This window comes from Bombyx mori, chromosome 3 (assembly GCF_030269925.1).
Source record: "Bombyx mori chromosome 3, ASM3026992v2".
Classification (NCBI taxonomy): domain Eukaryota; kingdom Metazoa; phylum Arthropoda; class Insecta; order Lepidoptera; family Bombycidae; genus Bombyx; species Bombyx mori.
This window is the reverse complement of record NC_085109.1, coordinates 50713-76610: the sequence shown is the minus strand read 5'-3', so window position 1 is coordinate 76610 and position 25898 is coordinate 50713. Positions and strand designations below refer to the sequence as shown.

The 25898-nt window shown below is 47.7% G+C and overlaps 1 protein-coding gene and 1 non-coding gene across 3 annotated transcripts; one reads left to right on the top strand and one right to left on the bottom strand.

The window, feature by feature from the left end:
* The first annotated feature begins 4688 nt into the window (after positions 1 to 4688).
* LOC101745658 (Golgi-specific brefeldin A-resistance guanine nucleotide exchange factor 1) lies at positions 4689 to 25898 on the top strand. Of its 2 annotated transcripts, none has more exons than XM_062674719.1 (27): positions 4689 to 5323; positions 5983 to 6101; positions 7136 to 7244; positions 7575 to 7751; positions 9264 to 9366; positions 9877 to 10151; positions 10484 to 10637; positions 10851 to 11019; positions 11120 to 11716; positions 11799 to 11949; positions 12281 to 12486; positions 13173 to 13381; positions 13918 to 14255; positions 14329 to 14477; positions 15634 to 15760; positions 15851 to 15975; positions 16049 to 16176; positions 16535 to 16760; positions 16849 to 16984; positions 17061 to 17140; positions 23149 to 23314; positions 23385 to 23500; positions 23575 to 24078; positions 24182 to 24281; positions 24349 to 24602; positions 24683 to 24732; positions 24796 to 25898. In XM_062674719.1, exons 1-27 carry the CDS (start codon positions 5023 to 5025, stop codon positions 25082 to 25084), a joined length of 5358 nt encoding a protein of 1785 aa, XP_062530703.1. In that variant the 5' UTR covers positions 4689 to 5022; the 3' UTR covers positions 25085 to 25898. The 2 variants fall into 2 exon arrangements, with proteins under 2 accessions (XP_062530703.1, XP_062530697.1); XM_062674713.1 differs by having other exon boundaries at positions 10481 to 10637.
* LOC119631212 (U11 spliceosomal RNA) lies at positions 8811 to 8937 on the bottom strand. The gene has a single exon (XR_005246595.1). It is a non-coding gene; the product is annotated as a U11 spliceosomal RNA (small nuclear RNA).

Genomic DNA, 25898 nt, shown 5'->3' with positions numbered 1-25898 from the left:
TCCCCGTATGATCGCGAACTTCTTGCAATCTACGAGGCGATCAAGTACTTCCGTCATATGCTTGAAGCGAGACACTTCACGATTTACACCGATCATAAGCCAATCAGTTTTGCCTTCCACGAAAGGAAGCAAAATTGTTCGCCCAGGCAATTTCGTCACTTGGACTTCATATCCCAGTTCACGACCGATATAAGGCACATCTCCGGCAAAAATAACGTTGTGGCCGACACCTTATCTCGCGTCGATGAACTGGAGGCTCCAATTTGTCTCGCCGACCTCGCAAACGCTCAAAACTGCGATCCCGAACTGGCTCAATATTTAACGGACAGCTTATCTCTCCGTCTCAAAAAGATGGACTATCCTGGATGCCGTAATCCTTTGTACTGTGACATCAGTACACCGACACCCAGGCCATTCATCACAAAGGATTACCGCAAACAGGTATTCCAAAGTCTCCACTCGCTAAGTCACCCCGGCGCTTCCGCGACTGCCAAGTTTGTAGCCGATCGATTTGTTTGGCCTGGGGTCCGAAAAGACTGTCGAAACTGGGCTAGGTCATGTTTATCATGCCAACGCGCGAAGGTTAGTCGACACGTGTCTGCACCATTGGGCACTTTCGACGCACCAACTGCACGCTTCAGGTATGTCCACATAGACCTGATAGGCCCACTCCCGGTATCACAGGGATACAGGTATTGTCTCACGGCTATAGACCGGTTCACTCGATGGCCGGAAGTCATGCCCATACCCGATATTACCGCAGAAACGGTGGCTAAGGCACTGATTTCAGGCTGGATATCCCGATTCGGTTGCCCGACAGATATTGTTACAGACCGCGGCCGTCAATTCGAGTCCGCGCTGTTTCAGTATCTGGCAAAAACCACTGGATTCCAGCATAAACGCACAACTGCCTACCATCCCGCGTGTAACGGTCTTGTGGAACGCTTTCACAGGCAGCTAAAAGCTTCCATCGTATGCCACGCTAACGACAATTGGTCAGAAGTCCTACCTTTTGTACTACTTGGTATCCGTAGCGCATTCAAGGAGGACTTACAGACTTCGTCCGTTGAGTTACTTTACGGCGAGCCGTTAAGACTTCCCGGCGAATTTTTCGAGCCGAGCACAGCCTGTACTACTGATCTATCAGATTTTACGGCTCGTCTACGCTCATTTGCCGAGAAATTAAAACCGGTTCCCGCCTCTCGCCATAACAAAGAAAAGATTTTTATTTTCAAAGAGCTCAAGAACGCGGAGTACGTCTTCCTACGTGAAGATGCTTCGCGCCCTCCTCTTACGCCAGCATATACAGGTCCTCATAAAGTATTAGAACGACGTGACAAGACGTTCAAACTTTTAATTAAAGGTAAGTCTGTCCGTCTCCATAGACCGTTTAAAACCTGCCTATTACCTTACTCTTCATGAAGGCCTGTTAGATAATACACTTTCACCTGTCATATCTGAACCCGATGTTTCGGTAGCTCCACCACCTGACAGAACTGCACCTATAACTACACGTTCTGGTCGACATGTCAGATTTCCTGATTTTTATCGCCCCTAACCAGGTCTCTGGGGGGGAGTGATGTGGGCTTATCCCACATTCCATGCACATACACATTTACTCTTCACAATATAAAACTTATATAATATATTTATTTCATATAATTATTAATACACACAGAATATACATTCACACATATTACATATCTATTAATATATTATTACTACATTATATATAAAACAGACATACACACACGACAATTTATCGTGCCGCGTCAATCAGCTGGTCGCCCGTTCGTTCGCGCTGTGGACACGCGCGCTTGGACGGAATGTCGCGGGTAGATCGACAAAGCACTCCTGCGCAGCTGATCGCGGCTAGCCACGCCCAGTCGAAACTTACCTCGTACTGAACGCACGTCGCTTCTGCTAATTATATACTGTTGTATTGTTTTCGAAGCTTTTGCATCTCTTGTGATAACGCGCTTTCTTTGTGTTTAGCGTTACTGTACTGTCGTGTAAAGTGGCTTCTGTGTACTACCTATAAACTATATCTCTCTGTGCTCGTAACCTTCTATTCTTCATTATTATAATAATAATTATAGACTGTGTTGTATTTTCGTGTGGACTAAGTGTTAATTGTAATAAACATTCCATTAGTGTGCGAGGTGTCGATTTTAATTTATTATCCGAACACCGACGGCGCCTACTCAGGTACCTACGTACCTTTACCTCAATTACGCCACAAGTCCGGACGACCCGTATATACAAACCACATCTATACGGGAGACCAACAATTCTCGTCTATAGAAATATTTAAACTGAATCATTTGACACTTAAATATTTCAATATTTTCCGAGCTATTATATAATAACGCCTGGATACATTTTTTTAGGAAGGATGGATTATTTGTTACCCGGTTGCTTTTCTAGTTTCCCCAAAACAGGTGGGTTATACTGGTCACTCACATTCGCACGAATACGCAAACCCACAAGTGTAGGACGACATTTGCAAATGATTATGCAAAGTTTTCGCTGCATTCGCGGTTTTCCAAACTGTGTCGTTTTTTAACAGACATAAAAGCGCGCGAGCCGCGATCCTTCGCGTAGTCTCCCACACATTCGTGTGACCAGTTGCGCCCACGATTGCGAAGGCAACGGACGTTTCGCTATTTTCATAGATCGTGACGTCTACTGTGTAGCGTATCTTCATCAAAAGAAATCCCATAAAAACAGCATGGCTGTTAATGATGTCTGGGAAAGAATTCAAAACTCTTTTTCTCTTCAATGTTCTATTGACGAATTAAAAAGGAGGAGAAATTTGTTAGACATTCGTAAACAAGTGTATGAGGAAGCGCAAACGGGTTCGCAAATTGAGTGCCGAACCCATTTGCACAGCCGCTAAGTTTGCGAATGAATGTCTGACGGCCACTCACATGCGCGCGAACATTTGTACATTGTACGAATGTTCGCGCGCATGTTAGTGCAGGCTCATTCAGGAGCGATGGGATTTGATAACAGGCACCCGAGTGACTCCGGAGGAGACCTATCAACTTATGGGCAGTTAGTTCGCGAATGAATGCCTCGATATTATGTAGTCACAACATACGTAGGCGTAGCAAGTAACTTTGTTTGCTTGAAAACTACATATAGTCAAGAGCGACTAATTAAAGGCCATAGTGAAAACTCTCCATAGTGAAGACACTCCATCTATCGCTGCGTTTTCAACGGTAGTATCAAAATAATATTATTTAATTTGCGTCAAATTGGCAAGGTAAAAAACTTGAAAAGGTATGTCGCACAGACTGAACGATCGCCACCGCGACAAATACGATAAGGTAATACATCGCGTTGCATAGTAAACCCAGAAACGAAAGGATTTTGAACCGCATTGTCACTTGCAGTAAAAACTGGATTATTTTTGAAAATCGCAAGTGATCATCATGTTGGTTAGATCTTGATTCAGCACTTAGGCAATGCTCCAAACAAAAACATACCCCTAAATAAGTCACGGTCATTGTTTGGTGTTGGTGGTCTAGTGCTGGTATTCATCATGGCTTCTTACCATTAGGCACCAGGATTACTGCGAATGAGTACACAATAATGGAGAAACTCGCAAATCTCCAGTCAGCTTTCAGGTTAATCGCTCATCCCAGCTACTCCTACACGGCAGCGCTCTAGCTCATACGACGCAACAAACACCTCTAAGCTACAAGAGCTAGGATTGAATGTTTTGTTGATCTACCGTACTCACCAGACCTTGCGCCTACAAATTTCTACTCTTTTTTGAAGTTTAAAAAAGTTAATTTGAAAATACTGACCACTGCGTTGGCAGAGATATATCGATACTGTGGATGCATGCTTTTATTATTTATTACAAAATTTTAGAAAGAAAGAGTAACTTCGTTTCTAACTGAAAAGCAATTTCAAGTTTTTTTTATTGTTCGTTGCACGGTTTGTACATTAGCCAGTGTCAAGTAATAAGATTTATTCGCCGTTTTAATTATTTACAGTTTATGAATAATAAAAAACGAAGAAAGCTGTTCATGTTGGCCATTATTAATATCAGTGTAAGTATGTATTAAATTAGCCATTAAGTAATGGTTAATTACAGAGCATAGTGCGACTCAGTGACGCACAATGCCGAATTATGCTGAAGCTTAGTTGAGCATTATGCCGCATAATGCGCTCTTGTGCTGTAATTGGAAAACGGCCATTTTTTTTAAGGAATTTTATGACCTGGTAACTGAGACCTTTAAGTCATGTCTTATTTTAATTTATATTCATATTTTCATGAAAAATGATATTATTAAATGACCACCATTTTACTGAGATTATATTTCATCCCATTTCATTTCATTTAATTTCATCCCAGTTGATTAATGTCTCAAATTAGTCGTCTTCATTTCATTTCACTCCCTAAGATTTTTTCAGTGGCACTTTTTGGAGGATCCCGAGAAGTTACGTCCAGCGGCTTTTTTTAATTCTTCCACATTTGTGCACTTTCACAGATATTAAACAGTTAATAAACCACCATTATTACACATTTAAACCCGAAGAAACACTAAATAGACAAAATAAAACAAATCACACAACTTAACTCCTCGCGTTCCCGTCAAAAAGTCCGAAAACGGCCAATAATTATGTACCTTCATAGATTATACACTTATTATATTTGAATTGTACCTTTTTTGCCGTGAAAAGAGTAGGTACAAATCTACCGCCGATTTTATCAGGCTGTGGTCTTGATCTACTGTGATAGTACTGTGTCTCCGCACGGTGGCCAATAGCTGAACTAAAATCCTGAAACGTCAACACAATATGAACCAAGAATATAAATGTGACGGAATCTGATAATCAGATTGTGAATTTCCATTGAACTATTTATCTTATAAATTATTTAATAAACTATGTGTAAATAAGCGAGATATAATGCATTGTTTCCAATTATTTCGGAAATTACTCAAATAATTTTTTTTATTAATAAGTTGTTGATGTTGATGAGTTAAGTTTCATATTGATAAAACGATGTCGATGCCCGGGAATGGAATTTTCGTGGTCCAAGGCGAGATGGCGATGCTGGTCACAGCAATGCGACGGAGTACCAGATGGGGCTCGCATTCATTCCCTAATGAGGAATATGATATGTTAATGCGAACCTTCCAGGACCTAAAGACGATACTGTACCAAGTGGATGACTTGCGGCTATTAGATCCAGCTACTTATCTCAGCCCTTTTCTGGAAGTAATCAGAAGTAAAGAAACAACTGGCCCCGTCACTAACCTTGCACTCTCTGCGGTGCACAAGTTTATGTCTTATGGTCTAATAGGTATGCAATCTAATTCTAATTGATATATTATAAAACTACAAATTGAAGTTATACAACATATTATAGCCTATAATAACACTGTTAGAATACTTGTTGCTTGTGTAATTTTTATTTTTTATTTTTTTATTACCTTTGTAGGTAGACGAGCAGACGGCCCACCTGATGGTAAGTGGTTACCGTCGCCCATGGACTTCAGCAATGCCAGGAGCAGAGTCAAGCTGCTGCCTACTGCTATCCTTAGGTATTAAGGTAGCTTTCATGTTAATTTTAAAACTTTTAAAGTTTAAGTTCAAAATAATCTAAGGACTGTTACAATAAATTATGCCTTAGCCAAAGACCCATCCGTTAATTATTTATAGATAATATACAGGATTAATGAGTTTACTTTTTACTCTGTTTTAAACCACATCAAAGCATCTATGCAGCTCTCCGGCTATGAAACATGTATTATAATCTGAACTGGTTTCATGAGTGCTTGTGATTGACAGCCTGTTACTACTGCTATGAACTGACATTACTAATCATATTCTTACAGATCCATCACATCCAATAACCATTGCATTAGATGCCTTTAGTTCTAACACTAGGAACTTATGGACCCTGGTAATCATACTCGTCAGTCTCAGCAAAGAGTTTGACAGTCTTAAAATATATTTCAGATCCAGCCCATCCAAGTGTGCCAGCAACTGTTGAGGACATTGCAGATGCAGTCACACATGCTAGATTTGTTGGCACTGACCATAGCTCAGATGGAGTGGTACTCATGAAGATATTGCAGGTACTAATAATGAGTTTCTTAGTATTGATAACATTCATCTTTAGATATTATCATTAGACTTAGGTGTCTGGTGACATTGTTATCTTTTATTGGCTTACTTAAAACCTAATCTGGAGACCAGATGAACTCCAAGTTAGGAATAGTGTGTCATCCTTAACCTTGCAGGAGCTATCCTAGATGTGAAGCTAGTTGACATCTGTTGAAAACCTTATTTGGTTTCTAATGCTATATGCCTTACCTAAGAAATTCTTAACTTGTACATACATATCTAGCGATGTACTGGTTTTCGACTCCCGCTGGCAAGTACCATTTTTTCTAATGAAATATGTACTTAACAAATGTTCGTGATTGACTTCCACGGTGAAGAAACCCGCAATATTATAATTTACGTAATTACTGGTGGTAGGACCTCTTATGAGGCCACACGGATAGGTACCACTACCCTGCCTATTTCTGCCGTGAAGTAGTAATGCATTTCAGTTTTGAAGGGTGAGGCAGCTGTTGTAATTATACTGAGACCTTAGAACTTATATCTCAAGTTGGGTGGCGGCATTTACGTTGTAGACGTGGATGAGCTCCAGTAACCACTTAACACCTGGTGGGCCGTGAGCTCGTCCACCCATGTAAGCAATAAACAAATGTTCACATTGACTTCCACGGTGAAGGAGTAACATAGTGTAATAAAAATAAAAACGGCCAAATAATAATTTGTGTAATTACTGGTGGTAGGACGTCTTGTGAGTTCGCACGGGTAGGTAACGCCACCCTGTCTATTATTGCCATGAAGCAGTAATGGATTACGGTTTAAAGGGTGTCATGGGTAAAATCAAATTTCAAGGTGGGTGGCGGCCTTTACTTTGAAGACTATGGGTTCCGGTAACCACATAACACTGTGAGCTCGTTATGGGCGAGATAGATGATAGAGATAGATGTAGAGATGTAGATGTAGAGAAATGATAGAGATAGATATAGAGATAGATGTATGGACATCTAAGCAATAAAAAATAAAAAACAAAAAAAAAATGGTATTACAGGTGCTGCGCACTCTTATGCTAAGTCCAGAAGGTGCCATGCTGACTGATGAGAGTGTCTGTGAGATCATGCTCAGCTGTTTCCGGATCTGCTTTGAGACACGACTCACAGGTGTGTTTAGATCTATGGTTAATAAAACTATATGAGTGTATGATACTCATTGAATGTATATTGTATGAAAACTGATGACTTAGTAACACAATTACGTTTACTACTTCTACCCCACACATTCAGACATGTGGTCTGGGTATTCACATATTAGATCTCCAATTGCCAAATCAGGTCATCCCAGGTAGATTACCTGTTGGTAAAGTTGATGACCATTGTACAGTATTATAGTGCTTTTTGTCAATATATTGTGTATGCTCAGATTACTAGTTCATGCTCACTACAATACTAGGAAGCATAGAACAAATGAGATATAGATTTGGTGGATTCCAGAGCTGCTGCGACGGTTCGCGGAGCAGTGCCTGCGCGACATGACGCAGCTCGTGTTCTCGCGCCTGGCGCACTTCCCGCCGGAGCCCGGCGCCGCGACCGACTTCTCCACAGTGGGCAGTCTCTCTCTGAAGAAGAGAGAGAAAACTACCAAAAAGAAGAGCGCCAGTGCCCTCAGTAGTCAGTACCATTTTGCATCTTAGATGATATCGACTCCCTCACCCTGACTACTGGGCCGTGATTAACTTTGCAATTAATTTGACTAATGTCATCGATGCCGTGTGTTGATAAGATAAAAGCATTGAGTAAAGTTATAAGTTTCACTTCCGGCCGTCATGCACTTGTAGTTAGACATGTGTAAGTAATGCGAGTGATATTACTCTACGATGTAATGCAACATCACACATTACGCGAAGGAAACAAACATCACACTATCACCCAACATGTTTCTTTCTTTGTCGTGTAATGTTGCTCGATACACGAACGGAACCGAGCGAGCGAGACAGACCGATCTACGCAAAATAAATGAGCAAGCGACACGGAATTATTCCTAGTGATTTTGAACCGTATGCCCTGGCCGCTAGGTACATTTTTATACCGATGGTACGTCTGAATTTTAATAGAGGTATTTGTGTTTATATTTTTCATGCGGCCAGCCGGTAGTTCCCCGCAAGTAGTTACTTAATTTTTTATTCGCAACTTTTGTAAAATCGCTAGTAATTCTTTAGTAATATTTAATATATTCATTTTGTGTTTGAATTACTTAAGCAGTTGTTTGAAGATAGTTTTATTATTTGTTTTAATGCGTGTTTAATAAGTGAAAGAAAGAATGGCGTCTAAATGAAAGTACAGTCCTCTTTGGATGCATTTTGAGGAGACCGCGCCGAAACAATGCGTCTACTGCTCTCGTATATTAACATTATCGTCGAGCTCAGTTTGCAGTCTAAGTCGCCATATGAAATCCGTTCATCCCACAATAAACTATATTAAGTAAAAAATAAAATTATTATATTATTACGTAAGTCAATCTCTGCCAAGTAATATAACAGTTTATTACAATACAAAGTATGAACACATCACTTAGGTTAGGTAGGTAATGATTCGGGTGCATAGATACAATGTATTCGTCACAGTATCTATTGAACGCACCGAGTAATGTGTAATGTTTTCGAGTAATATCACCTGTCTGTAGAAGTGATGGAAGTGATGTTTTGCGCAAGTCTCCTTGTAGTACGTGGGGGAAGCGCCGGTACGCAGGTAGCCAACTGCTTCCTCTCGACAAAAATTATGTGTTGAGTATGTCTTGATAACCATACCCCACGACCCCGAGGGGCCGCGTGCCATCCAAGCGGCAAACACCCTTTTGGCGAGAGCGGGCCGGGGCCGCCCTAGTCATTCAGCTCGTCCATTAAACGATTGCGCGATTCAGATTTCGAGCAGCGACATCTCTTGGTGCATTTTAACACTAAGATGCGGTTCTTGGACGCAGCGAACTCGAAGTTAAAACTATCGCTAGTTATGTTACCAGTTATACTGTTTATTTATGTTTTATACTCAGACAATGCTCATTTCAACTTTTACATAGAGTGATTTATACATTGCGACCACAGCGCAGCCCGCCAAGGCCTTCACGCGATGCGTTACGTGTAATCAAATATGCTTCCGTTACACGCGGACTCCATTACTGTACAGGTCCTGTGGCCGACAGGAAGGGCGCGGGCGGGGGGCGGGGCAGTCCTGCTGCAGCGCCCGCGGACCACGCCGAGCCCGACAGGACCGATCCGCTGCAACGGCTGTGAGTGCCGCCTCCCTCTCGCCTCTCGTGAACTAGCTCGCGGCCATTGAGCTCTTTGTATAACTTTTTAATTATTTACCGAAATATTCAGGGTGAAACTAGTGTGATAGGTTTCGTGATTTGTTCAAATGGTCTTTGATTTCAATAATAAAATTCATAATTATAACATTACTCATTTTCAATGACATAGTTCGATTAAAACTGTCAAAATTCTTAATCCATAAAATAACTTAATATAATACATTTCCAACAGCGCGATCGAATTCCTTCCGCGGTAACAAGATTCTGTGCCCGCGCGGCAAGCTGTGCGCTGTGGACTGACAGTTTAAATGTATTTATTTCAAAAAAGATATACAATTCCAAGGAATATCATTTATTTCAACCGACAAGGTCCATAACCTAACATACGTCCATAACATTTATATTTTGAAATATCTTTCTCAATGTTATTCTAATTCTAAATTATAATGCAGACGTCTTGTGTAGTAAATAGTGAACCTTGCTTCTTAGTCAAGACAAGAACCTCATCAATGAAGCGGAAATAACGATAGAGCCCGTCGAGTCGGCACCCGCCTCCACCAAGCACGCGCGCCACTCCTCCATGGACCTCGCCGCCGAGAACTCTACCATCACGCAGCTACTAGAGAAGTGCGTCGCCGGGGAGTCACACTCCGACTCGCAGCCGGACTCGCGACCCGACCCGGACTCGCAGCCGGACTCGCGGCCGGACCCCGACTCGCAGCCGGACTCGCAGACCGACGCTCCACAAGAGTTGGACCGGACAAGTGAGCTACTTTTTACTGATCCACAGTCCATGGCCGCCGCTTGTGCCATAAACTTATATGTTCCGGCATTTTTTATTCTCATTTAAACAGGACTATAGCCGCGACCGTCGTACCGCGAGCTGGGTCCTTCGAAGCCACTCTGACCTCAGTGATGAGACCCTCGGCGCGCTCCAGGCGACGGGGGGAGGGCTCTCAGCGCTTAACTTGATATGAGGAGCTGGATTTTATTTCCTTAAAACTATTTATTGGTGTTAACATATGGTGCAATTGTTTATTTTTGGATTTTGGATTAATTATCTATATAAGTTATATATAGTTGTTGGTAACAGCAGCGGCGGAGGGGGACGGCGCGACCGGCAGCAAGGCGGACCACGACGCAGAGGCCGCGGAGGAGTTCGTGAACCACAGAGGGATCCGCTTCACTCCACAGCACGACACCGTCACCCTCCGCCCCTACGGAGCGCCCTGCATCAGGGAACTCTTCCGGTACGATACCCCCCTCCTGCTCCCGCACAGGCCGTCCGGGCCGCGCTGGATACCGAACTATGAATTACAACTCTGTTCAACACTTAAGGCTCAGGTCACAATTCGCAATTGACTCGTTCCGCTTCGCTGCAGACTTTATAGTCGCCGCTCGTCTACAATTTCCGAGAATGTTTCCCGCCGGTAGCCACGTCGAGCTGTAACTGCTGTGCGCAGGTTCCTCATCACGCTGTGCAACCCCCTGGACGAGCAGAACACGTCGGCCATGGTGCAGCTGGGCCTGTCCCTGGTGGGCACGGCGCTGGAGGTCGGCGTGGATCAGATCGCCAGGTGTCCGTCCCTGCTGCAACTCGTTAAGGACCCGCTCTGCAGGAACCTCTTAAGTGTAAGCAATGCCGTCTGCGCACGCCTCCCGGAGACCAACGAGCCGGAAGACTTAACAAGGACAAACTTCTGACTTGAATATCTATTGTTTTGATTTCCAGTTGCTGAGCACGGAGCGGATATCGATATTCGCTCTGGACCTCCAAGTCACCTTCCTGCTTTACGAAGCTCTCCGCTTCCATCTGAAATATCAAATCGAGGCGTTCTTCAAGAAGATCATAGAGATAGTGTCTGCCGACACGAGCAAATCCATCTACGAGCTGAAGGAGATCCAGCTCCTCGCCGTGGAGAGCGTCGTCCAGCTGTTCAGGATCCCTGGCTTCTGCGCCGAGCTCTATCTTAACTACGACTGCGACATCTACTGCGCCAACATCTTCGAAGACTTGATCAAGCTCTTGTCCACCAACGTGCTCTCCTCCGCCGCTCACAATATTCACGCGCCGTCCACGGAGGCGCTGCTCGCCGTCATGGAGACGGTCGAGGTCGGTATTCGGCTCGCCGACGCGCAGCCCGGCCAGGACGCACCCCCCGGCCAGGACGCGCCTCCCGGCCAGGACGCGCCCTCCCGCTCGGACGCGCCCCCCCGCCCGCGTGCGCACGTGTCGCTCGAGCTGGGCGGACTCGATGACGTCACGCTCGCGCCCCGGGACCCGCTGCCCACGGACGCCGAGTTAGACAACATCAGAAACTTAAAAAAGGTATGGTTAGTTCCCGGCGTCCCCGGCCAAGGGCTGGCAAGTCCGCGGCCGGGAGCTGTGCTGACCGCCCCGTGTGTCGCAGTGGGTGAGGCAGGGCACGGAGCTCTTCAACCAGAAGCCGGAGCGCGGCATACAGTTCCTGCAGGAGCACGGCGTGCTGGCGACACCGCTAGACCCTCACGAAGTGGCCATGTTTTTGAGGGAAAATCCTGACTTGGACAAGAAAATGATAGGTGAGTTGTGATTAGAGTATCTTTTATATTGTACTGTGAACAATGGAACACGAAGGAACGGACCCCATCCACGGTGACGTGTCTTTTTCAACCGAGCCAGGCCTTGGCTGCGCCCGTGGCATTGCTGATGTCCTCGAGCGACGGTGGGCCGTGTGCTCTTCTGTCAATAAACCCGCGGCGCGCGCCGGCGTCTGCTCGTCGAACGACTGCTTGTCACGTCAAAAGCAGCTCTATCCCAGAGCCATGCAACAGGTTTCATTCTTCACAATTGAGAGTCGGGGGCCCGTCTAGCTCGCGGCTCGCGAGGTCAGTAATGTGGTGCGCTGCGCAGGCGAGTACATCTGCAAGCGCTCGTCCCGCGGCGAGTCGGCGGAGCACTGCGGCGACACGAGCGTGCTCGGCGCCTTCGCCGACAGCTTCGAGTTCGGCGGTCTGCGCATCGAGCAGGCGCTGCGGCTCTACCTAGAGACCTTCCGGCTGCCCGGCGAGGCGCCGCTCATCTTCCTCGTCATGGAGAAGTTCGCCGAGCGCTGGCACGTCAGTACGCACGCCCCGCCCCGCCCCGCCCCGCCCCGACACGACACGCCGCGGCCCACGTGTCGTCCACAAGTCTGTTTCGTCTAAGGAAATGTGTACTTTACTCCTGTTCACGAACGTCTTCCGGGATCTATAACATCGTATAATGAAAATTAAACTCAAATCAATTATTTTTCATAATTACCGGTGGTACAGCAGGTCGCCAGCCCGCCCGAGTCTGCGCGAATGTTAGGGTCACATGTTGAGCTCATGTCTCAGAGCGGCGGGCGGTAATCACACTGTACCGCCGACAGCTTTTGGTGTCCACTTAACGCCAGTCGGAATGTTAATTAATTATAATTCACGATACTGATTCAGCTCGAAAAACGAATCCAGGTCCCAGGATGTATTGCTACGACTCACTCTTGTGGAGCATGTACGTCGCTCAACGACAAGCCCTCGCTACGGCGACCGCCGCGCCCCGCCCCGCCCCTCCACCCGACTTATTATCACCCAATTTATGAGTTTTTATTTCTTATTCCCTTTTCGATAACTGTTGTTTGGTTTAGAATCTGAAATTCTGAAATTATTATATTGATCGTTGTGCCAACCTGCTTTTGTACTGTCATACGTGGGGCCCCCCACCGTGGGGTCTCCCACCGCGACGCCCCCACCGCGCAGAGCGTGACGCCATGCCCCCTGCGCAGTCCACAAACGGATGTCCATTCGCGAACACGGACGCCGCCTTCAGACTGGCCTACGCAGTCATCATGCTGAACATGGACCAGCATAACCACAACGCCAAGAAGCTGAACGTGCCCATGACCGTCGAAGACTTCGTCAGAAACCTTCGCGGGTGCAACGGCTCCGGCGACTTCGACCAGGCGATGCTCGAGCAGGTCTACTACTCCATCAAGTGAGTTGTCTTCGTCTCTCAGAGACCGGCGCGCTGCACGAACGCAGCGAGGCCCCGGCCGCCCGCCTGCTGGTGAGTGCACACATCAACCACGTCGATGCCACCGCCCACCATGAAACACATCATTAGCGTTCCGCTCAGGAATCACTCCTGAAGCGCGAATTATAAGAGCGATCGGTTTGTGGTATATCGCGTCCCGACCCGATAGGCTGGTTTTGACCCCGCGGGGTACGGGGTATCCCGGGACACCGGCGGCACCACCTGGGCAGCCCGACAGGTCGACCGTCTAGAGTCTTCGTTTCATCTCGAAGGCTCTGTGGGGCCGCGGTCGGCTCCCAATATCTGCGGATCGTCAAGTGCCACATAGGGGGTGTGACTCCTGACACGGCTCCTCGCAGGAGATTCGGCCCCCGGTACAGAAAAAAAGGGTGGCAGTACCTCCCAGTGCGGGTTCACAATCAAATCATAACTTTTGCAGGTTTGATTTTATTATATGATGTTATTGCGGTGGTGCGTTATTATGGAGCCGCCCCCAGGAACGAGGAGATGGTGATGCCGGCGGAGCGCGTGGGGCCGGTGCGCGACGCGTACCTGTGGCGCGTGCTGCAGCGCCGCGCCCCCCGCTACCGCGCGCTGCCCCCCGCGCACCCCTACGCCGCGCGCGTGCACGCCGCGCTGGCGCCGCCCGCCGTCGCCGCGCTGTCCGCCGCCTTCGAGCGCGAGCCCGCCGCGCGCAGCCTGGCCGCGCTGGAGCGCTGCGGCGCGCTGCTGGCGCGGCTGCCCGTGGACGAGCTCACGCTGGACTCGCTCGTGCTCACGCTCGTCAAGTTCACGGGCCTGCTGCAGCACCAGAGCTCCTCCTACATCGCCATAGGTAACGCGCCGCGACGCACGCGAGCGTCCGCACTGAAGGACGCGGTCAGTAAGCGAGAGCTGGCTTGTCGCAGGGGTGTCGCTGGGGCAGTCGGCGCGGAGCCAGCTGGCGCTGGGCGGCGCGTGCGGCATGGTGGCGCGGCACGGCGGCGCGCTGCGGGCGGCGTGGGAGCACGTGCTGCGCGCGGTGGGGGCGCTGTACCGGGGCCGCCTGCTGCCGCAGGTGAGCCTCCCGCACCACTCAACTGCTCCATCTGAGAGAAGACGGAGAAGACTGATTGAAGACTACCAGAGGCCAGAGGGCGGCTGCAAGAACCACTGCGTAAACCGAAGAGCCCAGATTTTGTCTGAAACCAAATGTGATCCGGATCTGATGGTGAGTGGTTACCGTCGCTCACGGACGTCAGCAATGTCAGAGACGGAGCTAAGCTGCTGTCTCCACAAACCTCGTTTGAAGAAGTACAAGTCATAGCGCTCGGGATACACGGAGGAGGGAAGGTCATCCCAAATTCGGATGGTACATGGCGAAAAAGTTCTCTGGATACCGGGAACGTCGCGGCTCTATGCGGCACGGATGGACTCTCGCGGCGCCGGGTGAACAGAACATGATCTCAAACCGTTCCTCAGAGCACTCTATGGGATATGTATACAGTACACGACACAGAGAGAACCGATGTCTCTCCTTAGACCCAGTCCGGGCTGGTGTTTGTGTCTGTGTTCACGGCCGGTCGTGAAGTGCAGCTTTTTTTTTATTATTGCTTAAATGGATGGGCGTGCTCACAGCCCTCCTGGTGTTAAGTGGTTACTGGAGCCCATAGACATCTACAACGTAAATGCACCACCCACCTCGAGGTCTCGGTATAGTTACAACGGCTGCCCCATCCTTCGAACCGAAACGCATTACCGCTTCACGGCAGAAACAGGCAGGGTGGTGGTACCTACCCGTGCGGACTCCCAAGAGGTCCTACCACCAGTGAAAAGCTTGGCTGAGTTGAACACTCCCAGCATTTTTGATGTGTGATTTTTAAATCTCCATTTTGATTTTATTCCCGTCTTTTCTATAATTATTAGATACCCTAATTTGGGTTTTATCATTTGATTCCTTGTTTTAAATTTATGAAAAATAAGCAAAACTAATTAAATAACTATGGTCACAAATATTGCTACTTTGTTTTTGGTTCGAATTTGTCCATGATCGTTAAGCTTTGTCAGTTTCATTCCGCGTCACGACGGCGCGACCGAGGCGCCCCCTGCCGACAAGACGCGACCCGCCTCGGCGTCATTTATAAACTTTATTTATAAAAATATATTTTGTTTTATATATTACTCGACCATTTATAAACGAAGTGCTGCTATTTGTGTCACCACAACGGTTACAGAGCATGGTGGAAGCCGAGGACTACCTGTCCCCGGACGGCAAGGTGTCGCTGCTGCCGGAGACCGCGCGGGGCCCGGAGTCCGGGCTGCTCTCCAGCCTCTACTCCTACATCGCGCTCGGCGAGACGGGTGAGGGCCTCCCCGCGCATGCGCGTGCTGTGTCGCGTGCTGTGTCGCGTGCTGTGTCGCGCGGATCATTCAGCTGAGTTGCATTGGCAGGCATGCGAGCTCCCACCCCGCACGAGAGGGCGCTGATGGACGCCGCGGCCAAGTGCGTGGCGGCCTGCAACCTGCCCGCGCTGCTCGTCACCGAGACCAAGTTCCTGCCGCTCGACAGCCTGCAGGTACCGCCCCTGCCCCCGCCCCCTCGCCCCGTGTGACGTCGGGGGTGTCATTCATATACGGCGCGCATTCCAGGCGCTGGTGGACGCGATGGTGACGGTGGGGGCGCCCCCGGACGCCGAGAGCCTGCAGCTCAACCCGGAGCTGGAGGACATGGCCGTGTTCTTCCTGGAGCTGCTCGGACAGACCTTGATACAGAACCGGTGAGCCTCCCCCCTCCCCCCGCGCGCGCACCGATCCGAGCACCGATCCGCGCACCGATCCGCGCACCGATCCGCGCACTGAGCCGCGCACCGATCCGCGCACTGAGCCGCGCACCGATCCGCGCACCGATCCGCGCACCGATCCGAGCACCGAGCCGCGCACCGATCCGCGCACCGATCCGCGCACCGATCCGAGCACCGAGCCGCGCAGCGATCCGCGCACCGATCCGCGCACCGATCCGCGCACTGAGCCGCGCACCTATCCGAGCACCGATCCGCGCACCGATCCGCGCACTGAGCCGCGCACCGATCCGCGCACCGATCCGCGCTCGACACAGTACAGCGGCGCGTGTTGCAGGGACCGGGCGGCGCGCGTGTGGGCGGCGGCGGCGGGCGCGCAGGCGGCGGCGCTGCGCTGGGCGGCGGCGCGGGGCGGCGGGCGGGCGGCGCGGCGCGTGCTGTGTGCCGTGCTGCGCTGTGCCGCGCGCCTCATGCGCGCCGAGCTGTGCGCCGCCGCCGTGCTGCAGCACCTCGCGCTGCTCTTCACTCTGCCGCAGGACGTCTTCCACCGGCACGCCGACGTGGTCAGTCCCCTCGCGTACAGACGTGTCTACCTAGAGGTTGTCGCCCCCCGCGCTCGTAGTAAAGCCCGTGTGTCCGTGTCCGCATCAGATATCGTGCGGGCTGCACGAGGTGGTGCGGACGTCGGCGCAGAACGTGCACGGCGGCGCGGAGTGGCAGCTGGTGCTGGCGCTGCTGTGCGCGGCCGGCGCCGGCGTGTGGCCCGCGGACAGCGCCGCGCTCGACCGTGAGTGTCTACTGCGACTCGGCGTCGACTGAGCGGCACTGAATATTCAATTAACCAAGATTAATTGTGACAACAGTGTCCAGCCGGTCGGGCTCGGAGGAGGAGGCCGCCGACCACGAGCTGTCGCAGTCGCCGCACGCACACGGCTGGATCCTGGTACGTGCTCTCTATAACAATTAGGAATTATTTATTTATTTACTACAAGGAGAACCAACAGCCAACTAACATAATATAATAATATAACAAATAATAGAAACAAAAAGCCAATTAAAGGTCCTCACCAATATAAACAAATTAAAACACTAGAGAAATAATAACATACCTAGTCAGGTCATAAATTCTGTCACATGTTTAATGTAAAATAATTGAAACAAGTTTATTCATTATGTAACCATTCATATACCAAAATGAACTTAACAAAACGTAGATTCTTGTGACACTAAAGTTTATTCAAAATAAACTCCGAGGTCCATGTCAATATGCTGCCTTAATCAAGGATGTCTTGAGTGACTCCAAATTGGGATGAGGCTTTGAGCACGCCTTTTCCTCCAAGTGTTGCCATATCTTGTAATCTAACGGATTCAAATCTGGACTGGAGGAGGACCAGTCTTCGTGCCGGATGAAGTCGATTTCACGCGCCGCCAGCCAGTCTTGTGTGCTCTTCGCTCTATGAGCTGGCGCCGAATCTTGTTGGAATACCCAGTGCCTGTTATTGAACATGGTATGAGAAACAGGTACCACAAGGTTCGTCAGGACTGTATTTTGATACACAACTGCATTCGTTTTTACACCTTTCTCACAAAAATGTACCTCTGTTAAGCCCCAATAAGAAACTCCCAACCATACCATGAGCGAGGATGGAAAATGACCTCGTTGGACACGCGGAATAAGGTTGCTCGCTTCTTCACTACTGTGTGCGTACACCTTATCATTTTGTTTGTTGTAGCTCTCTTCTACGGTAAAAATTTTTTCATCCGAAAAAAGAATTTCCCGATATTTTTTTCCTGCGTACCGCTTCAACAAAGCGCGGCATCTCTTCAGTCTCAGGTCCATTAGACGAGCATTCAAACGATGTCCTGTTTTTCTTCGATATGCCCGAAGCCCTAAGTCTTCACTTAACACCCTTTTCACCGTGGTTCTGCTTAACCCCATCTGAAGGGCCAACAGTTTCTGCTTACGTTTGGGATTTCTTTGAATTCGCGCCTTCACAGCTTTTATCACTGCTGGAGTCCTAACAGACCGAGGGCGACCACTTCTTGACCTGTCATCTACACTAGAGTCTTCATTGTATCGTTTGATGGTACGATAAACGAATCTTTTGGTTGTATTCAAATTTTTGAGTATGTTAACAATTTGAATTGGCGCGTAACCGCAACGATGCAACGCAATAACTGCAACACGGTCTTCTTTAAGCGTCCACTCCATATTTAAAAATGAGTAAAATTCTAAAAGTATACATTTTTATTTTCATGAACAATTCGAAATTCGAATTCAATAAACTTTTTGTGGCCAGCATTCTAAAAGAAAAGTTTTTACTGTGTGACAGTACTTATGACCTGACTAGTTAGAAACAAAGGAATAGAAAACAATCAGCAAGCAAGAAACAACATAAGCAAATTTGTGACATTTATATATAAATATATATAAATGTCACAAATTAATAAAAATCAGTTATGCTCATAGACCTATAAAGTAGGGACGCGACATATTGTTCTATACGTACAATTGCTTATACAAATAGCACCCATTTTGAAGGCACACACATAAACATATATCTATCTCGTTCTTAATCAGCACTGTAACTCGCAGGAAAACAATATAACAGTATTTCAGTGCGTACATAAAATGAAACATGAATATACGTAAATGTCTAATGAGGCCGAAAATCCGCCATGTTTAGTTTAGTCAGTTCGGCCGTCTGTTTTGGGTTGTACATTATTTATTGCCTTTGATATCGATTTAATATGATTGCTTATATAAAATTTCTTATTTTATCATGCTACCCCGTTTAAAACATATAAAAATAATAATTAAAACATATTTTATAGGATCTCAAGAAAGTCGATGCCCCAAAACTATTATCTATATAATAATATATTTAAATTCATTATGGAGCACTCATCCGAAAAATCGGACACTATTTTTCGGTCGGAATCTATTGCTCATGACACTAATCATAAATACCTCTTAATAAAATGTGTCATCAAAACATATTTAGACATTCTGTTTAGATATTTCGGGAAAAAGGTTACTGACAAAATCTCTCTTCGGAACTATTTAAATAAAATAGTTTTATTCCGTAGCGAGTAAAAACTATTGTAAATTCGTTAAATTTGTAATAATTAAGTGATTTAAAGAGGGAGTCACCAGAAATGACGTTTGTAATTACATAAATAAATGTTCTGAAGGTGCTTTTTTTTATCACGCGGTCCGCTTAAAATTTGAATCACTCTCAAGTGAGAGTGATTCAAATTAGTGTCATGCATGTTGAACTCAGTTTCACGAAAGTAGTTTCGATATGTGCGAAAGTAATTTCGTTAAAAAATTAGTGTCGCGAAATCCACAGTATCGCAGTAACCATGGCGCCTTCAGCATCAAAGCTATATATAATTTGCTATATTCAATGTAGCTAAAGAAATGCATACCTATAAATTTAAAAAAAGACTATCAAGAAAAAAAGACGGTAGATTCGAGGATGGTCAACAAGAAGGCATTTAGGTGCAATGAAGTTAGTCTCTGAATTAGCAGATGAAGATCCTGAGAGCTATAAAAACTATTTTCGAATGAGTGAAGATAATTGAATTTAGTGAAGATGATTTTTTACTGTAGGTGTTTCGGGTCCCAGAGACACCCTTGTCGCTGATATTCATTAATAAGATCTAATTTTTTTTCTGTACTCCATCGTTGGTTTGCCATTTTCAACGCTTGAAGCGCGTCCCAACTAACAATCACACGTCTGCACAGCGCAGGCCCTCTCGCGACATTAGTTTCACGTCGCGTCTACACTATGAAATTAGTTGCATGACACTAATTTAGTAATGTAAATTCCGCATAAATTACACGTGAAACTGTTGGTAAAACTAATGTCACGAAATTAATTTCATGCCACTAATTTCGTAATGTAAATTCACCTTTAGAGTCAGCAACACAACTAAAATAGATTGTAATAGAGAGGTAAGAAACACGTACTCTTATTTTGATATGCAAAACAGCATATCAATGGGCAGATGGCATTGTACTACGCCATATGTTTATGTTTTGCGGTCACTGAGTTGTCAAACGACAACTTTATAAAATCAGTGTAGCAACTTTTAAAAATCGTCATATCGTTTACTTGGCACTCTATTTGAAGCACGAACTTGTCTTAGATTTCACACATCTAAATCACATCATCTTTGCACATAACAATATACTTATTAGGTGTGCAAATAAGTTTCCGCCGTTTTGAGAAAGATGGCGTGGCACAAGGCTTACGTTTGAATTCACAGATGATAATCGGCTTGAAAATTAAGTTGATCATTTAAGAACATAACCCTATCATATTATTAACTCCGTATTAGCATCATACGTATTTTTTTATTCAAAAATGTCAAAATTTGAGCCACATAAACGTCATTTGCGGGAACTTTTAATTTACCTTTTTTAATTTAAAAAAATCTGCAGCCGAGGCGCATCGATTGCTCGTAAAAGCATATAATGAGGCTGCCTTGAGTGAGAGAACATGTCGTGAGTAGTTTCAAAAGTTTAAAAACGGTGATTTTGACGTAGAAGACAAAGATCGCAGTGGAAGGCCAAAAATTTATGAGGATGCAGAATTGACGGAATTATTGGAGGGAGATTCGTCTCAAACACAAAAGGAACTTGCACTTACTTTAGAAGTCACTCAGCAAGCAGTCTCACATCGTTTAAAATCGTTAGGAATGATTCATATACAAGGTAATTGGGTTCCATAAGAATTAAAGTTGAGAGATGTTGAACGCCGATTATGCATGAGTGAACTGCTGCTAGCTAGACACAAAAGAAAAGTTTTTTTCACATCGAATCGTCACTGGTGATGAAAAGTGGATACATTATGATAATCCAAAAAGAAGAAAATCATGGGGACTACCTGGCCACGCGTCAACATCCACAGCAAAACCTAATATTCATGGAAGAAAACTCATGCTGTGTATTTGGTGCGATCAGCTGAGTGTGGTGTATTACGAGTTGCTTAATCCAGGCGAAACACTCACTGGAGCTCTCTATCGAACGCAATTGATGAGATTGAGTTGAGCTCTGAAGGAAAAACGCCCTCAATACTACTCCAGACATGACAAAATTATTCTGCTCCATGATAATGCTCGTCCGCATGTAGCGGTACCGGTGAAAAATTATTTAAAAACACTTAATTGGGAAATACTACCTCACCCGCCGTATTCACCAGACATTGCCCCATCTGACTATCATCTGTTCCGGTCAATGGCACATGCTCTGTTGGAGCAGCGGTTTACATCATATGAAGATACCGAAAATTTGGGTTGATTCGTGGATAGCCTCAAAAGACGAGGAGTTCTTCAGACGTGGAATCCGAACTCTGCCTGAGAGATGGGAAAAAGTAGTTGCTAGTGATGGACAATACTTCGATTAAATTCAAATTACCGTTCTTTCATAATCAATATTATTTTTCCGACAAAAAATGGCGGAAACTTATTTGTACTCCTTTTATTTCCTATTAAAGTATAAATTCTAGAAATAATAAATACTCAACAATATTTAAAATAAAATGAACCAAGAACGTTTATCGATAAAACCTAATAACATTAAAATCTTCTGGGCAGCACTAAAACCGCCATGTTTAGCGGCCAGATGACGTCACAGTGGCACGCATTTTTCGTTGACGTTTCATTTCCATAGGTTTCATACTTCAGTGGTTGTGCTACACATCACCGGCACATGTCCCCTCATCACCCGGGAAACATCAGGCACTAGGCTGACGTCTCTCCCCCTGATAGAGGAATAAAATGGGTCAATATCTAACAACCTGCCAAGTCTGTTCAGGTCACCACCGACATGTGGTGGTCACCACCGATTTGAAATCGTCGTGGCCTAACGGATAAGACGTCCGATGCATTTGTGTTGAGCGATGCGCCGGTGTTCGAATCTCAGGCGGGTACCAATTTTTGTAATGAAATACGTACTCAACAAATGTTCACGATTGACTTCCACGGTGAAGGAATAACATCGTGTAATAAAAATCAAACGCTCAAAATTATAATTTGCGTAATTACTGGTGGTAGGAACCCTTGTGAGTCCGCGCGGGTGGGTACCACCACTCTGCCTATTTCTGCCGTGAAGTAGTAATGCGTTTCGGTTTGAAGGGTGGGGCAGCCGTTGTAACTATACTTGAGACCTTAGAACTTATTCATAAGGTGGGTGGCGCATTTACGTTGTGGATATCTATGGGCTCCAGTAACCACTTAACCAAGTAACACCAGGTGGGCTGTGAGCTCGTCCACCCATCTAAGCAATAAAAAAAAAAACATGTAAAAACAATGAGTTTTACCTATAATTGGTGGAAGCTAGTGGCAAAGAAATTGGATTTCGATGGCCCAAAGATATTCTTTGTGCACTGAAGTCAACTTTGGATAAGAGCTCCGGGTAATCAACCAAACCTTTAACGATCTTTAAATAATATATAATGTCGGCAACCTCACGTCGCAAGTAAAGAGGAAGCAGATGATGCCATCTAATGCCAAACTATGCCATCAGAGCAACCAATACTAAATCTGACAGGCAACTTGTCTGGACCAGCTAATTAAGATAGATCAAGATTAAGAATTAACTTATGTATCTCAGCTTGGTCCAAGTAGATGTTGTTTAAGTGAGAAATTGGGGCAAGTTGTTCATCGGCTACTCTAGGTGTTAGATTAACTGAGGTTATCACAGTCAAGAAAAGTAGATTGGAAATAGTTAGAAAGTGCACTGCAAACTCCTTCAGCCGAACTTGAGATCACATTGTTATACAATACAGATCTTGGCATTGAATTACACTTAGACTGATTAAATAATAATTATGAAAAATGACGGGAGAAACGATTTAAACAAGATCAGTGAACAGAAGTGAAGCGACGTCTGCTGGCTTCGTCGAGACGGGTACAGATCACTAAACGAGGTGGACGCAACAGGTGGAGCGCGAGGCGGACCCGCCGGCGCGGGCGGACCCGGCCGTGCTGCAGCGCTGCGTGGAGACCTTGGCGCTGGTGGTGCGCGACCTGGCGCACGTCACCCCCTACAACTGCCGCGCCACCGTCGCCGCGCTGCGCATCGTCGCGCGCGCCGCCATGCGACACGGTACCCTAGCCGCCCGCACGCCCCGCGCGACAGGCGGTCCTGTGTATTCATCACCTCATCACATTGCCAGGTCAAGAGAAGAGCCGCGACGACATCAAGTCACGATCCGGCTCGTCCCGGACCCGCGACGACTCCAGCGACGAGGAGACGGAGGACGTGGACCAGTACCACCTCATCAGCATACAGGTCAGTCGCGCCCCGTGCGGCCCCCGCCGCGGCGGGCCCGCGCAGGTCCCCTCACGCGAGCGCGTCCGTTGCAGGTGCTGGACCTGATGCACACGCTGCACAGCCGCACGGCGCAGATCTTCGCGTGGTGGCGCGACGAGGCGGAGCAGCGGGGCCCGGCCGACCACGACCTCTGGGACATCGCCTGGAGCCCGCTGCTGCAGGCCATTGCGCTGTTCTGCACCGACCGCCGGAAGCAGGTGTCGAGGTGTGCCATGCGCTACCTGCAGCGCGCCCTGCTGGCGCCCGGGCTCAGCAGCATGGGCGGCGAGGCGTGGGAGGCTTGCTTCTACTCCGTGCTGTTCCCGCTGCTGGGCGGCCTGGGTCGCCGGCCGGACGCCGCCGCGCGCGCCAACACCCTCACCTGCAAGGTGCTGCTGCAGCACCTGGCGGCGCTGGCCTGCCGCCCCACGTTCTCGCGGCTGTGGACCCGCATGCTGCACGTGCAGCGCTCCCTGCTGCAGACCCAGCACGACGCGCTGGCCGAGGCGGCTCTGGAGTCTCTCAAGAACGTCATCCTCGTCATGGACTCTGTGCACGTCAGTCCCACACTATGTCTCGTTCCCGCCGCGCCCTCCGCACTGGCGCGGCACACTTGTTTGTTAAGGTTGTAAAATAATAAACCTTTTTTTGACAAAACAGATATTTAGGAACGAGGAGGGCTACAACGAGCTCTGGTTCATGACATGGGAGGTCATCGGCGAGTTCCTGCCGACCCTCAAGCAGGACATGTTCCCCGACGGTGAGTCCCCGCGAGCCCGCACCGCGGCGTGTGTCCCACGTGTACTCATGCTCACGACGCTCCACAGTGCCGGACGACGTGAAGCTGCCCACGAACCCGCTGAGCCACATGCAGTCTCTCCCGGCGTCGCTCCCCACCATCGTCCCGCCCACCTCCTCCCGGGATCCTGTCCAGGTACTTCCAGCACAATCCCCTGTGTGCGGCCCCAAGTCACCGCCCGCGGCCGCCGCGCCCCCGGTCAGCGGCATGGTGCCCATCAGGAACCCTCTTTACGACCAAATGGGATTGACTTCGTCTGTTTTACTTCAGCCGTTAAACGAGGTACATGTTCATACTATAGCGTCGTATGTCATGTGAGTGAATCACTTTAAAAGTTAATTATTATAAATAAACACTTGCAGATGATATCGACCCCGATAGGCGCGTCTAGCGAGCCGCCCCCCGCCCGCCCGGCGCCGCCCCCCGCCCGGCCCGCGCCGCCCCCCGCCCGGCCCGCGCCGCCCCCCGCCCGCCCCGCGCCGCCCCCCGCGCGGCCCCCGCACTCGCTGCTGCTGGACATGGGCGACCAGTGCTCGCTGTACGCCGAGTACCTCTCGGACCCCTACACGGAGGCCGCGCCCTCGGACCGGAAGTCGTGCAGCGAGAGTGCCAGCCCGCTGCGCACCAACAAGACGCAGTTCAGTTCGACTGACAACGTGAGAGAGGACTCTGCCACGTTTACGTTTTCCACGTACTTCGGATCGAGCCACGAGACGTGCGGCTCTGACACATTCGACGCGCTGCTGACCGCGGACCGCAACTAGCGCGCCGACCGCGACCGGGGGACCTGGCTGTGACCGTCTGAGCGCTCCGGCGCAATAGAATATATATAAATCATTATTTGTTGCATCTTAATGTATATACTGCTCCGTACAAGCGGGCGTGATTTCGTATTGACGTTCCGGAACCGCGTGTCCGCCCCGGGGTGGGGGGCAGGGCGGGGCGGGGGTTAGATGGACCATCAGCTCAACTTAATATAATAGAATAGAATAACAGCAAATAAGAAGAGAAACCTATATAAAAGCCCTCAAAAAAAAAAATTAAATCTAGGGAGAGAAAAAATAAAGTGCCGTCTGCGGTAAAGCCTCGCCACTTTCTGTCGTTCGTCTGTTTCCTCCCGGCGGCGCCGCCCCACTGTGTCGGTGCGCCCCCCGCGCCCCGCCCCGACCCCGCGCGCCCCGCCCCGCCCCCTCGCCCCCCCGAGCCCAGACCACATTCCACTTCTGACGAGGCACTTGTTATGTCTATAGATCTATATTTTTGTACTTACTTTTAAACGAATTCATCGAATTTACTTAAGTGAAGAAGCTATCAGTAAATTGTGTAAAAAATATTTGTATTTGTTGAATGATTGATCTCAATCGGGATCTTCATACATTTGATTCGTTTTAAGGTTTTATCAAATTACAAAACAAATACTTTTAGAGACAATAGATGAGTAATCATCAGCTCGCCGAGATCAGTTGTTCGGACTGTCGGCCCGCAGCGGCGGACTGCCGACGCGCCCTTGTACTGCTGTTTAGTTATTGGATATTGTGAACATTTGTAATTACTAATAAATTTAATGTTGAAATGAAA